Source organism: Trachymyrmex cornetzi, unplaced genomic scaffold (assembly GCF_001594075.2).
Source record: "Trachymyrmex cornetzi isolate Tcor2-1 unplaced genomic scaffold, Tcor1.1 scaffold646, whole genome shotgun sequence".
Taxonomy (NCBI): Eukaryota; Metazoa; Arthropoda; class Insecta; order Hymenoptera; family Formicidae; genus Trachymyrmex; species Trachymyrmex cornetzi.
In genome coordinates, this window is record NW_017299966.1 from 418,757 (window position 1) to 434,955 (window position 16,199).

General features: G+C 32.7%; 1 protein-coding gene across 1 annotated transcript in view; it reads right to left on the reverse strand.

Moving 5' to 3' along the window:
* Octalpha2R (alpha2-adrenergic-like octopamine receptor) overlaps positions 1 to 13,794 on the reverse strand; it is a 98,142-nt gene extending 84,348 nt beyond the window's left edge. Inside the window, exon 1 of the mRNA XM_018516796.1 lies at positions 11,662 to 13,794. Coding sequence (XP_018372298.1) covers positions 11,662 to 12,876 — 1,215 coding nt within the window. The 5' untranslated portion in view covers positions 12,877 to 13,794. The remainder of the gene's footprint in view (positions 1 to 11,661) is intronic.
* Between the last annotated feature and the right edge of the window lie 2,405 nt (positions 13,795 to 16,199).

The following is a 16,199-nucleotide window of genomic DNA, read 5'->3' on the forward strand; positions in this document are numbered from 1 at the left end:
TACACGTGAAGATTAATCAATCATTTGATTGTAACATGAATTGCTAAATGAATTACTCTTGTCTCTCCATTTCGTCTTTTTTTTATATTTGCAATCGCAGTTTTCTCTGATCTAACTTTTTTTAAGCTTCGGTCGGTTTTCGATATCATCCCCTGAGTCGATTGGCGCTCTTTAGTCTTTTGATCGTTCATATCCTGCCCACGACAAAGGCGGTTGTCCACATGTTCTCGCCCTGACGCATGGGCTGAGTCGACCTCGATTTCACTACTGGCATTCACCGACGGTCACGTAGTACGGACTTAATATGGCAATACGTGGCGGCGCGGCGTATCGATTTAATTTTCAGAGCAAACCGCGTGCTGATTGCCTCGTGAAATTTAATGCTGTCTGTTGATGTTAGGATCCAAAGTATACATATGCGACACGTAAAAATTGGCTATACGTTGTGCGATATGTTACACACATATATATACATGTGTGTGTGTGTGTGCGTGTGTGTGCGTGTGTATCAAATATTTCTTTAATTTCAATAGTGAGGTATATATTGTATGTACTATACATCATGTACGTATAATTGCGCTATATAAGCAGTATTGTAATATACCTTATAAATATAAGTATCTAGGTATATTAACAGTATTCAATTTTTATACAAGGCATTACCTAGGTCCTTATAGGCGAAAGAACCAGCGGTACCTGTACTTGGTATTTTTTTTTTGTACGGTACTTTTAAGTTTAGATACAAGGTATTTTTATCTATATCAATGATATACCTCCAGTGAGAGCAAAAAGTATTCGTACAAGGAAATTTGTTATAAAAAAAAGTCTTATTTATGAAAAATAAACATTAATTAGCCATTTTATACAATGAATATATTCTGTTCTAACATAGACAAACGAGCTTCGCATGTATATCTGAATTTAAAAGTCAAATTTCTCGACTGTACGAATACTTTTTGAGTATCCAAACAATAGAATTTTTAATTTTCGCTTATTTTTCAGATGATATATTTTCTATACACTTAATGCACATCTTTTTGGTATATATAATTTTAAGAAACATACAGTAAAATTGTTAATTACCCAGCAAGAAACGATTGTCAATTAAACGTCAAATCGACGTCGATTGATGTTGAAATCATCGTATCGATATCGATTCGATATCAATTCGATGATTCTTTTCTCGCTGGATAATATTTATTTTTTAAAAATAAAGTTTTTTTAAAAAATATTTTCTCTGTACGAATACTTTTTGCATTCACTGTGTATACACAGACTAAATATTCCTATGTTTTTTAGTTTTAAGGGTTTAAGTCAGAAATTGACAGTTTTAAGTGACCGTTAAGATCATTACAATAAAATTTTACACAATAAAAAATTCGACATCTTTGTGAAAAATTATTTTTTCCAAAAAGCATTTTAAAGCTTAAAAGGCCTATTTTAAAATACTTTATATTAAACTTTGTCCGATGATATTTCATCAAACTGCAACGCTTTAAAGTAAGACAAAAATATTGCAAAAAATATCAATTTTTAATTTAATGGAAATTAGGAACAAAATGTCGTGAAAAAAATTCAAACGCAAAAAAGTCTCATCTTTACACTTTAAAATGTCTAATTGAAAACTTGTTTACGATTTTTTTCACCAGGATATTTAACTTTTCATGAAAGAATTGCAAGTTTTTCCAAACTTTCGAAAAAAACGCAAGTGTTTCCAAACTTTTCGGTGGAGATGTATGTATTTATTTCTGCGCATAAAATAAAGCTATTCATTTTATTATTATTTATTAAATATTGAAATATTGTAATTGCAATATTATGGTAATCAATGAAATGTAGATATCAAACTGGTGCAATGCATATAATTAAATTGATTTAAATTATATAGCACTTTTATTTTGTCAATTAATTTATTTAATATTACAAAATCACATAAGATCTCGTGCGCAATATTTGTAATCTTTAGTCAGTTTGTAAACTATATCGGGCTGCATTTAAATTTCGCAGCGAATAAACAAAAAAATAATGCTCGAGGAGACAATGCTATAGAAACAACTGTTCCACAAATAATGTAGTAGCATCCTGTAGTTTTCGGAATCATAAACGTAAGAAGGAAGGATCAAGTATTGGTGAAGCAAAGCACCGAATTCGCTACCACTCTTTATTATTTTCGCTGGCATACATATTTCACTGCGACACACCTCTCGTGCATCCCAATTCGAGTTCAAAATATTTCGATTAATGCTGCCGCTCAACGCAATTATCTTGCAGATTTGCAGCCGAGATCACTTCTTCTAACGATAACGAGTTGTCAAACATCGATTTTAACTGAAATCTATAATTTACAGGATAACCACGTAATCTAAATCGGGATAGCGTTGATTTCGGGTGATTAAACATCTCTTCTGCATTCCATTTACTGAGAAATTAATGATAGATACTCCCACATTCTAAATTAATCGCGGTAATGATTTATTTTTAACGATGTTGCTAACCAATGTAAATGATTTACAAGTAATAATTATCATGATTGATTGAAAAATATTTGTACTGAAAATTAAGTAAATATAATTAATATTTTTCCATTAAGTTATCTTCGATAAAATAATATCGTACATTTCAAAAACTTTAGTATAACAAAAAATAAAATTAATTATAGATAAAACAAAAGATCAGATATAAAAATAATAAAAACGTTTGTATTTTATATTCCTTCATGATGATTGATGTTATAATAGTTATTTTGAAAACAACTTTAATTAGAAGAGATGTCTCGAGGAGATTTTTGTGAAATGTGGAGAACTATTTAAAAATAGCAAGTTTTAATTGCCTTATATGTATAATTTACGCGCAAAGATTTTATTGCTTCTTCTTTAGACTAGCTCTAAAATTCTCCTTACATTTAATAAAATTGATTTATGTCCAAGCTGTAAATTATACGAAGAATATTTATTTTAAAGAATTATAGGGTTTGTGTGTGTATGCCTTGCTACTCGTTCGTATTGCTATCGTTTCAAATTAAGTAAATAAAGATAAACGGAAAAAAGTCTGAATTACTGAGCCACAGGGCTGTTAATTTAGCGCTTAGAACACGCCGGGCAATTACTAGATCAAGTAGTTTCGTGATTTACTTTGAAAAAGATTTCACGCGCCATTACTACTTTATCAAGATACTTATTCCGGATACCGCGACCGATTAAACGAGGCGTCAGCGTCGATAACATACTTTCATATAATGAGAGAGAAAAAAAGGAAAAAAATTATCCATATAGAATCGAAAAATAACTGAATACTGCAATCACGATACAATAATGTAAAAGGATCAAATCGGGTCATGGCCTCAAAATTGGAATCTTACTTCTTCGCTCTTTCTACTTTCTGAACATAGTAAGTAAGCTTCTATTGACGCGCGCCAGAGAATTTTCAAATGCGTAGCATTTCAAAATAAATAAATCGTGTTTAAAAATCATCTGTGTCTAAAGCTTCGTTAATATTTCTGAAACGAATACTCTCGGATTTTGAGCCAACTCTCGTTCAACGTATGACTTTTGTTTATAATTGCACAAGGCTAGTAGCTTTTGCACGTTCCAAGCAATGACATAACATATTTTATTATTCGGTTTGCGCTTTATGAGAGAGAAATGAGATTGTTTCTAGAGACAATATTATTTTCGTAATATAAACTAAAGATATATCCATTAAATTAATTATTAGAGAACAAAGTTTGTAATTTGGAGTAATTTGCATATAGGTCATCAGATCTATCAAATGAATAAGTTTCTGAAAGAATACTCGATGAAACATCAACATTACGTTGTTTTCTCAATATCTATATGTCTTATATTATGATAGACTTACAATGTAATAATATAAATGTTTACAAACTTTATTTAAATGTCAGCAAACATGAGTTTGATTTATTTTGTAATTTTGTTGTGAATTATTACGCAAATAGTTCATATACATTTCATAGGAAATAGCTTAACATGCCCGAAGTATTTTATGACGCAAGATAGTAAGCTGCATATGTTTATGCGGAATGCATATGGAAGTGATTCTCGTAATTGCTCTTTTGGGAAGTAATGCAATCCCAAGATAGAAACCTTCGGTTTCATGTATCCTTTGAAAATTCCATGAAAGTTTTATAAAGCAAGTCATGAGTAGAACGCGGATACAGGTGCGGTACAAATGCAGATACAATAGAAGAGAATCTGTATCTCGTCGACAATCTGAGGAATATTGAGAAATGTCTTACATGTCGAAATGTGAATTATTTGTAAGCATTTCTAATCACTCTATTTTCTCGATTTCGTTTAGAAAAAGATAAAATTTAATTTTTGTAATTATTTGCGTAGAAAAAGAAAATTCTCATCGCAAAAAGATATACATATATATATAAATTCACACTAATTAAATAATATATTTTCTATATTAAAACTGACAAAAAAATAAAATCACGAATTTATATAAAAAAATCTACAATTTCGAAATTTGATTATTTTTCTACAAAATTTCAAGAACAGTAGGCATTCATTTGCGTGTATCCTTTGAACTTTTAGATGTGATGAAATGTCAAATAGCTAGGGCTTCACACACGAATGATGATGAGATTCCTATACGACTTTATACAATCTTCTTGGTAATTTTATATTTAGTAATAATGTCTCTCAATCAGAGCAAGATGGAATAAATTTGCATAGGCGTTATCCCGCTAGATTTATTCGCTTCACGTAGTACTAGACGATATTTAGTACCGCAATAACTTCTATAATGAAGCAAAGAAAACGTCATTAAAAAAATATATATGTTTTTAGATACGTAGTGATTAGTGACTTTTATTTAAATAATTTTAAATTATTTCTTACTTAGCTTAAATTGAAAAAAAAGTTTTTTTGAACAATTTCCAGAAATTTAATTTTTTTAGCTTTATATTTATAACTATTAAATATACATACATATTATATTAAATGGTATAAGTACAAGTATATATATATAAGAAATATACATATAATTACTTATACAAAATTCTGCAAGAGGATTGTGTATCACTTAAGTTGCAATATGTAAACTTTTGTGTGCTCTCTCTCTCTCTCTCTCTTTTAATAATTCACTAACAATACAAAATGCAACAAAATGCTTTCTGAAGTAAACTTTTCCTATGACCGAAGTACTGATGCTTTTACGCAAAAAATTATCACATCCAGATAATATGCATCCAGATGCAAACTCTTATGCCATAAATTAATCACAAGCTACACTTAAACATATTAAAAAATTGATGATTGTGCTTCGACACACAAAATTAACTCTATTAGTACATTTTTTCGTATACATATATGGATGTCATTTTACAAACTTTATGAAATATTAATAATTCACTATATTTTCCTAAGCGAATGTATTTAGATATTATATGCAACAGTATTTTTTGTTTACATTTTATATCTGAGTAATATATTACATGTACATATTACAAGTTATCATATAGAAATCATAAAAAAATAATGTTTTTTTTTAATACAGTGACGCTCTTATTAAGATTCTTGTGATGTATGTTATTAATAAATTATGCAACACGGAATTTAATAAATCAGAATTAATAATTTATTAATCAATATGCCACAAGAAAAATATTAGTAAAGCAGTTTGAGCATAAACTTACTTTTAATCTCTAAGGTATTTCTGATACAGGAAAAATTTATCATTATAACTGAGAGCTATCTATTTAAAACTTTCGTAGTATTTTCTGCTTTCCTGAGCCATTCAAGTTTTCAATACGATTTTCTTCTACTTAATAAGCGATAAATCGATATGTACTTATTTTTTTAATAATTAAAATACAGTAGTATATAGAAAAAAATGCAGCTTTCTCATTTCTTCAAATGCTCGTTTCTTTCACATATTTTTATCCACACAAATCAAATTTATCTACAAAATATGTGATTCAAAATAAAATGATATCTCAACATAATATGATGTATTAATTTACGAAATATTAGTATACGAATTTGATAATACTAATATGCGAAAAATTATTACAATAATGTTGCAGTGGTATTATCGTGTTGTCTTTAAAAATGTTTTGTTTCCATATGTTAATGAATGTGCAGCATATTTCACACATGATTTTACAAAAATAAAGCGGAGAAAAATTTTCCTATTAAATTAATTCTTATCTTCATATAAATAAATTAAAGGCAATAATGATGTAATCCGATTTTGAGTTTACAAAACCATTTGCATTCTTGCCTGGTTGTAAAAAGCTAGAATCCATTTAGTGATTGATTTCGCATCTCTCCTTTTAAATACGAATAAATTTGCTTACAAATGAATGAGTCAACCAAATAAATTTCTTCGTAAATATATGTTTTACAACTCGTTTATATATAATAATAACTATGATAAAAAATGCATAGAAAATTTCGATAAATTGGCATCATGGATTAATTAGAGCGTCACATTAGTAAGATTTCTTTTTTTAGATCTATTTTATAATTTGTATATGTACAAGGAAATATTATTCTTTCAAACTATTTGAAAGATAATCTCGCATCATATTTAAGAAATATGAAAAAAATCTTAGCTTTAAAGTTTTATAGTTATCAAATTATTTTCAATTATAATGCACTCGCGTATTCAGAAATTAGTACAGATTTCAATGTCGCTTCATATCAAGAGAAGTTAAAAAATGATTATATTTCTTTACAAAAATATTATATCGTGTATTAAAAATATATTAAAATACAAAATAAGTAAAATCCTGTCGTTTTTTTTTGCGAATCGTTAAGTAAAAGCCACGTACCAAACACAATGCTTATTAGAGATAATTGCAATTCCATTGTAAACGATAGCTTTCACTCCGTTGCACATTGTTGCATCATTGTGAAGCTACTAAACTAATCGCATTAAAAGACACAAGTGAAAACTACTTCCTTCCTGAATGTATTCCGTCCATCTCTCTCTCTCTCTCTCTCTCTCTCTCTCTCTCTCTCTCTCTCTCTCTCTCTCTCATCTCTCTCTCTCTCTCTCTCTCTCTCTCTCTCTCGCTTTCTCCGCCCCCTTTCTCTCTCTCTTCTTGTGCGTACTTTCTCTAACAAATGCAGATACTTCGGAGATTGCTGTAAACTTTACAAAACGTTTTATAAGTGTTCACGTTTCGGATGTAAAATATGTCAAAAACAGAACTTTGTATTTAGCTAAATTTTGTCATAGCTTAATTCTTCTTTGATATTATCTCTACTTGTAGCCATAATTTGTGTTACTCATAAATAACTGAAGTATATACGTAAAATAATTCACATATGTTATGTAAAATGTGTCATGAATTCTATTCGAATTACGTATACTATAGGAGATTGTAGGAAAACATCGAGTTACAGTTTTTCTATTGCATCGCTAATAGGTAATCACATTAAGAATATCGATGTTTTCTTCAGAGATGTTAAATGTCTCATTAGATAATTTCTGTTATGTAGCGTTAAGTATTACTCAATAGAATATTGCATAAATTTTACAAAAAGAATTCGTAAATTATCAATTTATCTTCATCATGTTTCATCATGTTTCATTACATTTGTCAAAGAAAAAATGATTTTATTAATTTTACCATGAAATCTGTAACTAAACATCCGATTATTTTTCTAGACTATTTTGTATAATAAAACCTCGTTCTAATACAAGACGAAGTGTATTATTTTCTTAGCAGTCGTGCTAAACTTCGTGAAATAAAGATAAGCGGATAACAGTGAAGAAGACAAATCGATCTTTCCATTCGTCCTTGTTAATAGCTAAAAAGCGTCAATCTAATCGTATTAAAAGATTAAACCGCGATGATTGCGATTGCGGTCCGCCTTTTCCGGTCGCGTAGTGCTTGTCGCTCTTCCATTTGTTTATACTAGTCAGAAAAATCCAATGGCAATATTGTCGATTGAAAGAACCTCATGTCACATCTTTCGTTGAATAAGGAAAAAGGATGTGAAAGAGAACAAGAAATCGTGGAACAAGATTATTGATCCATAATGGCGTGTATAGTAGATAGTGGTAGAGCAAAAAGGGATAGTAGGATGTGGTTTAACAGATGTTCATGTGTCATCTATTCATCAGAACGTTCTCTCAAAAGAAAGTATTGAAAGGATTTCCTACTACTTAAAGGATAATAAATAGTAAAAAGAAAAAAGATATTTTTTAAATCTTATGTTTTTTATAATGCTTTAATTGTCATGTAATTAAATAACGATCCTTTGTTACTATTTGGACGATAACTCTTTATTTTTATTAATAATGCAGATAGAATTAGTTTTATCGGGCTTAACATATTTAGTTTTTCAGTAATTTTATAATTTAACCTGATATTCAGGACTGACATTGCAACGGTATATATTTATAACAGGTCAACCAACGATCAAGAATTGAATTTCAACTCGTTTTGCAACAGACCGTGCCATTTGTAAATCCAACTGATCTTTAAATGACACATTTCATTTTCAGTCGACGTATTCAAGATCTTCATTTACCACTCATAGTATCTTTCTGATGGATATGATTTTCGTGCACGTAATGATCACTACTATCATCACGATATGCTGCTTCATTCAAGTACGAGGTGAAGGAACTAAACTCTATTCGTGATCGAATTTACCCTTTCCTATTTCTTTATTTTTCCGCCAATTTTAATATACATGTATGTATAATACTATTTAATATATAACAATAATAATAATTTTTAATGCAATTAACAATTTTTATCTTAAGCAGATAGATTCTCGAGTTGCATGTAATGCTTCGTCATTATGGAAGTTACAGTTTAATGAGAAAGATACACGATCAGTTTATCACTTACTGTTATTGAGCTTGGAATGTATTTTATGTAGACATGAACAAAAACAATGAACGCGTATAAATGCATATAAAACACACACGCACACACATTCTCTCTCTCTCTCTCTCTCTCTCTCACTTTTTAATTGTCTCCCTCTCATATTTACAAGACGCTGTATAATCCATATTAGCGATTCGTGTAGCAAACAAGTTTTGCCACTATACGCTGTAGGAATGTATGGCTCAATTATACCCGCTAATTAGTTCCGTTGGAAGTTTAAGGATGCATTCAATCATGCGCCAGCGCGTGCAATTATATTGTAATAGCGCCAAAAGCACTTTTTATTTTCTAATAGGTTATGTATTTTCCACTAATAAGAAGCTGCATATAAATCACAGAAAGACAGTTAATCTTCTAATTTCTCAAATGACAAAGAAAATTCCAAAAATTTATAGAAACCATTCACATATCTTATAATTATGAAATAATTTTAATAAAACGACCATTTTACTATACGCTTCAATATTTCAAATTTTTATATCTATGGTAATTATTTAGATAACTAATTGTAATATATTATATTCTTTATCATATTGGAATTCTAAACAATCTCATAAAAGTATCCAATGACAAATGTCTAGTTTACGTAAATGATACAAGATAATAAAAAACGACGCGAATTTCAGTATGTCAGTCCAGTAGACCGAAATGTCGCGCATAAAAATCCAATTCACAGTATCGTTTTGTGGAGATCAGCGTGAACAGGATTCAAGAGGCTAAGGATGGGTTTCGCTATTTCATGAAACGCAACGGGCCTGCCTGGACTTCTCGTCTTATTGTCTTTCTCTTCGTGCATCCACAGGAAATATCGAAAATACTCGGATTGGAAATTGGTTATATATTGACTATACGATTCTGCCTTTTTGACTGTATACTCACCTGCCTAGAGCAATATGCGGATAAAAAAGATTTTAAAGATATAAAATCCATTTCAAATTCTGTATGACACTTTTTCCTATAGTCACTTTCTTAAAAAGTTTATGCTTGTTAACGCTTCATCTTTTATGTAATAATTACACTACTATTTTTGTACATGAACATATGTATTGTGTGTGTGTGTGTGTGTGTGTGTGTGTGTGTGTGTGTGTGTGTGTGTGTGTGTATAGAGGGTGTTCCGAAATTCGTGGATCAAAATACCAACAAGAAAGTTTTTGAAAAATTAAATAAAAAAATTATATGTACATTTTTATTTCAAATAGTAGTTTTTGAGATATAACACGATTTAAATATAGCCAATTATAAATTACGTTTGAATTATAGATAACCACCATAAAATCACGCGACAGTATTAGTAAGTACGCTTTCAACGTTTAAACATAGTCCGTCCAAACATAGTCCTAATTGACATATTTATATATCCTTATTATTATTTCACAAACTATTACTTAAAATAAAAATTCACAAATAACTATTATACATTTAATTTTTTGTAAACTTTCTTACTGTAGTTTGATTTGCAAATTTCGGGACACCCTATATACACAACACGCGCGTACACGCACGCACGCACGCTCACACACACTCTTAAACGTTACATTTACAATTAGTTTCACACAAGGACAACATTCAATATGACATACCCAATTTAACTTTGATTGTTTATAACTTTCATAAAAATAAACATATTGCAACAATTTTTTTAAATCGAAGCTTCAGAAATTAAGAAATATAACGGTAATACGCAAATGTAATGTATCTTTATTAATAAAAAAAATTACAATAAAAATAGGAAACAAAATTAAAAAAATGTTTTTTCAACAATTTTTATTTGTTAAAAAAATTAAAATAAAAAGTTTCTTATATAATGTTCCAAAAACTAGAAACATTACATTTAAAGAAAATATTTCTTAATTGAACGTTTCACAAAAATATACAAACTTGATACGGTATACTCAGTACGATCTTTCAATTGTTATTAAATTATTTAAATATTATTTGTTCATTAACGTTGTCTCTTATGTAAAAGAAAAAGAGTATCTTTATGTGTTCAAAATCAGATAGTTTAACTAAATTTAAAATTATAAAAGTACACTAACTTAGAAAGAAAAAAACTAAGTTTTTTTACTAAAAAGGTTTTAAGAAAGATATATATATATATATATATATAAATTTATTAAAATACCTTAAATATGAATGATTTATAGTTATCAAGATGTTATAAATATTAATCATTCAGGTCAAATTATTTATAAAATGTATCAAAATATATTTATAAAGGAATTTTAAATTATACTTGGGGGAATATAATTTTAACATCACTCTATAGGACAATACAATTATTAATTATTACGGGAAATAGAATTCATTGTATTCATTATAATTACTGGAGTTAACGACTGAAAATTAAATTCTATCTGGTACATTTCATAATTGTTTATAAAGCACCTAAATTTGAGTTACTGTTTTCTTCGCTGTAATAATCCTTATGCAACAATTCATAATAAAAAATATATTAATAGTAAAAAAAGATAAATAAATTGAAGGTACAGATGATATTTGTCTATTTTCGCAGTAAAGTTTCAATTTTTCGATTTATTAGAGGAACCTAATACGATATATATATATATATATATAATTTAATTTTCTATATCTCAATATAATGTCTGATAGTGGTTTGTTACAATTTTATATACAATTTTAAATTCTTACATAATTATCTGTGTTTGATATTAATTTTATTCATCGATAACTAAATTACGTAGTTAAAGTCGAGATGATAATTGATAATGAATGAGTAAACTAAGAAAATAATAATTCTCTAATTTGATAACATCGTAACTTACCTCGCATTTAGGATATTCTTCCTCCGGAGTGGGTCTTTTCCATCCGAGTAACGGTGGTATACAAACAAGCGCCGATAGTATCCAGACGAGGGCGATCATAAGCGCGGCTCTAGCTGGTGTTCTTTTCTTCAGGTAGTCGACTGCTTGTGTAATGCTCCAAAACCTATCTAAGCTGATTAGGCACAGATTCATGATACTGGCCGTACACAACAACACGTCCATGGCAGAGTGAATGTCGCACCACCAATACCCAAAGATCCAGTAACCCATGATCTCATTAGCGAGCGAGAATGGCATGATGACGAGACCAAGAAAAAAGTCCGCTACCGCAAGGCTGGCTATGAACCAATTCTGTATGTTCTTGAGCGCTTTCTCCGTAGCTATGGCAATTATTACCAACATATTTCCCACAACGATCACGATCATTAGTAGCGTCGCGAGGATAGACGCCAGTATAATATGCGGGAGAGTATATCCTGATGGGTACATACCCTCCCCCAAAACAATTAAAGTCTCGTTATTATACAAACTAATATTCCAGGGATGACGGAAGCTTCCGTTAAACGAATCGTTGAACGAATTAATTGTGTCTTCCATTGTGTCGCTAAAACCGAAGAGCAACAAATCCTTCCCGTATTCGATCGCGACTTCCTCCTCCGTGCTGTTTAATACACCTGTACTCACACTTACACTATCGGTAGTACTGCCTATGCTATCAACACTTTGTTCACTGCTGCCACCCCCAGTACTTAGCCCTGCCCCCTTTTCTTCACCAGTAAATGCAGTTTCCCCACTCTTTGCCGCGCCTACGGTGTTTCTGCCGCAAATTTGAGTTTCTGAAGTCTGATCGCAATGGTGGGAAGCTTCCTTTTTTATTGCCTCGACGCCCTCTTTTCCCGTCGTCGTGGTGTTACGCTCGTCTCTACCGTCTCTCTCAATGTGTTTTTCGTTGTTTTTAGTAGCGTTCTTGCTTGATCCTTTCTCAGCACCTCTACCGCTAAGGAGGCGACTAACACGACCACTGGTAGCTGTCGCGGCTGGACGCCGACGTTGCTTACCGTTCGGGATCGCACGTGTTGAAAGGGCCTCGTTACTCGGAAACGTAGAGCCACCAGTGATTGGTCGAGACCACGTCATGTTCCCCTCAAAGACGCTCGTGGACGCCGTTGTCGGATTATCGACGGCGATGGTCATAATGCTGCCGAGAAGCGGCATCACTCGCACCCTCGCCGGGGACTGTAAATGCTATCTCGGTAAAGACGAAGCGGAGGTTGCAGCCGCGCGCGAATAGCAACGTGCCCCGGGTGCCAGCTCGAGTAGCAGCAACAGTAGGAGGGTGGTAGTCTCGTCGCATCTCGAGGCCAAGGGCGTCATGCCCGTTTCAGGATAATGCCATCGTTGTCGAATACGTAAATACGTCCACACGTGCTCTTCTTCCTCTTCGTCCTCTCGGCTCGTTCTGGAAGCCGTTGTCTCTCGCTGAAGATTATTTTTTCGGATCAAACAAACTTGATTTGCGAAACCAACTTTGTTGGTAGAGCTTGTTCCCACTGTAATCGATGCGTATTTTAAGACGTGAATCACGGTAGTTTAATCGAAAAAATCTTTTTTTTTCTTTTTTTTTGCTTAAAGGTCTCTTTTATTCAAGTTGTGAAAATTTTGATATTACTTATACTTTGCACGCGTAATTTTGAAATTCACGCACTCACGTTTATATTAATTTTCCTTAGCGCAACTAACAAAGTGCGATTAAAATTTCAGAATTTTTGATAATTATTAACCGCCTTTGTTTCCTCTATTGGACCAAATCTTTTAGAATCTAGTTTAGCTTAAATTTAGCTAATTTCGGCGTAACTGACACCTTCGGTTTCCTACTGTTGTAGCCGTAACGTTACTTCTGTTACGTTTTCGGTGCCGTGGTCATACTTAGTTGGTCTCTAATTTATTGCTTACATGAGTCGCGACTCCATTCCTCGTATTTCCTGCATTCACTGGTCCACAACAGACTTAACACGGACAGAGTGTACAGAGATTTATAGATAGTCCAGTGGGCAACTTGATTAAGAGTATCAAGGTAGATAGAGAAAGTGAAAGAGAAACATAGATAAGATAGAAAAGGAAAGAGAGAGAGAGAGAGAGAGAGAGAGAGAGGAGGGGAGGAGAGAGAGAGAGAGAGAGAGAGAGAGAGAGAGAGAGAGAGAGAGAGAGAGACTATGAGAATAAGAGTAAAAAATTGGTCCCCTTTTTTTACCTTTTCTTTATATTAAGGTTGAGCAGCCTACATAGCCTGGAGGTAAATGAAGCGAGAAAAGATCTCTTGAGAAAGTGCCGATGATCGTAAGAAATTTCTCTTTAGGATAGATTCCCAAAGTAATTTTACAAGATGACAGCCATTTTGACACAGTCGTGAGACATGATTTTGTCTAAAACTCGATAATTGATTTACGCGTTCGTACGTTTCCTCTTTCGTGACGAAAACGCGATTTCCTCGTTTCACTTCAATTTGTGTTCCTTCTCTCGCTTTCTTTCCTCAAGTCCTACGCGCGGCTCGACGTTGTTTCATTCTAACGATGCCCGCGAGCTAATTAATTATCGCGCCGGGGCTAAAAGGCTAAGCGCTGGATACCCGTACTGCTCCGACCTGCTTTTCGAATACTACAAAATCAGTGAGAAAAATCAGAACGATAGAGATTATAGATTGTAGAAATATGTACATGTATTTATGCTGTACGTAATATGTAATATATGTAATATATATTAACGCGAGTCCAAAAGTGCTACTCACGAGCCATGTGCAGGCCTTACTAATAACTTCTGTAAATGTACGCGGAATTAGCAATTTATCAATCGTACGTAGTTAAAAGCGCATATATTCTTAATCTAAACTCTATTATTAAATACAAGACATGTGTGTGTATGAAGGTATTTTGTGATACATAGGAACAAACAATCAAGAGGAAGAGAACAGAGAAATACATAGAGAAAGAGCGAGCGAGTGAGAGAGGGAGAGAGAGAGAGAGAGAGAGAGGAGGGGGCCAAGAGGAAGAAAAAACTTAAATGACGTAAATTCTTTCGCTTTAAAGAAATTGCGCGCGCTAATATATTATAAGGACTTTCCCGTATGTACACCTATTTACACATTATAGAGCTCATTACGCTGTAACAACACGTTCCGTTTCCTTGTCTCTCGTTCTAACCCTCCTTCATACGGCACTAGGTCATTAGATTAAGTAGACCCATTCATAAGTTCACTCACGATTTTCAACGATCTATGTTCAACTGTTGTAAAATAGCCTTGACAATAAGAATTAATACGAAAATGTTTATTTCATCAATGTCGCTCCTTGGTCTCGAAACGAGATGCCATCCGTTGCTCCGCAATACTCAGATTTTCAGTAGTAATTCATGATATCTATCGGACATCCCTTCGAATCTCTTCACTAACTATTCCTGAATTTGATTTTTGACGTGGTAAACGAGAAAAGAATTCTTCTCCAATTTCTCTTTACGAACTTGTTTTCATCCGATTTGTAAGAGATGAGAGCTTCTCTATCTCGCAACGTGCAACTTGAACTAGTCGATAATGCTTAATTTTTTTCAAGTTGATACTTTTAGCTCTGTTTTTGATTTGATCTCCGTTTAATAATCTAACAGTGCTACCTTTTTCTTCGGCTCTGACAGTATCGGAGATTTCCCTTTACCAGAGACATTTCGCCTCTGACGGAGTACGTCTTATCTTGTACGAAAATTGTTATTTCCGTGTATGTAAATTTCCTCTCTCTGTATCCGGAGCAAGTATAAGTCGGTATGACTCACGTAAAGATCTTCAATCAAGTCACGATGCTGCACTATATTCTCAACATTGCATCTTTAAAACTCTAAAAGATCGTTTCTTTATCCGTGTTTCAAACACTTCAGCACCAAAGATGAAGCTGCGAATCGGATACGTTGCAAAATGACATTATCGGGACGAGATTCAATTCGCGTACTTCGACCGAGAGCACAATTGGTCTCATGGGGTCTTCCTGACGCACACATATAACTTCTCAGTCCTTCAACAGTCAACACAATTCACTCGAGCTTATGAGTGGAAGCTTTTCATATCATTTGGATATCTCGCAGATACTGACAGAGGGATTAATACGACAGTCAATTAATCCAACAACCGGAAAATAGGGGCAGAAAAAACGAATTTGTATTGATATCAGTGACACAGTCGCGTGTCGTTGGCTGTCCAGCGGCCAACTTGTCGACTTTTCAGCACTAATTATAAGAAGCCTCGGGAACGTCTCGATCGTTTCATCCTCGTGTCTCTTCAATATCGTGTGCATGCGTGCGTGCGTGCGTACGAGTAGTTCGAGGTTGTCTCATGGGTGTTTGGAAACGCACTGCAGCCGTGAGGGACGAGCCAGGAACTCGAACTCCCTCTCGTGTCGTTCGGTGGATGGAGACTCTCGCAGGATGTTGGCGGAGAGAGAGAGAAAGAGCGAGAGAGAGAGAGAGAGAGAGAGAGAGAGAGAGAGAGAGAGAGAGAGAGA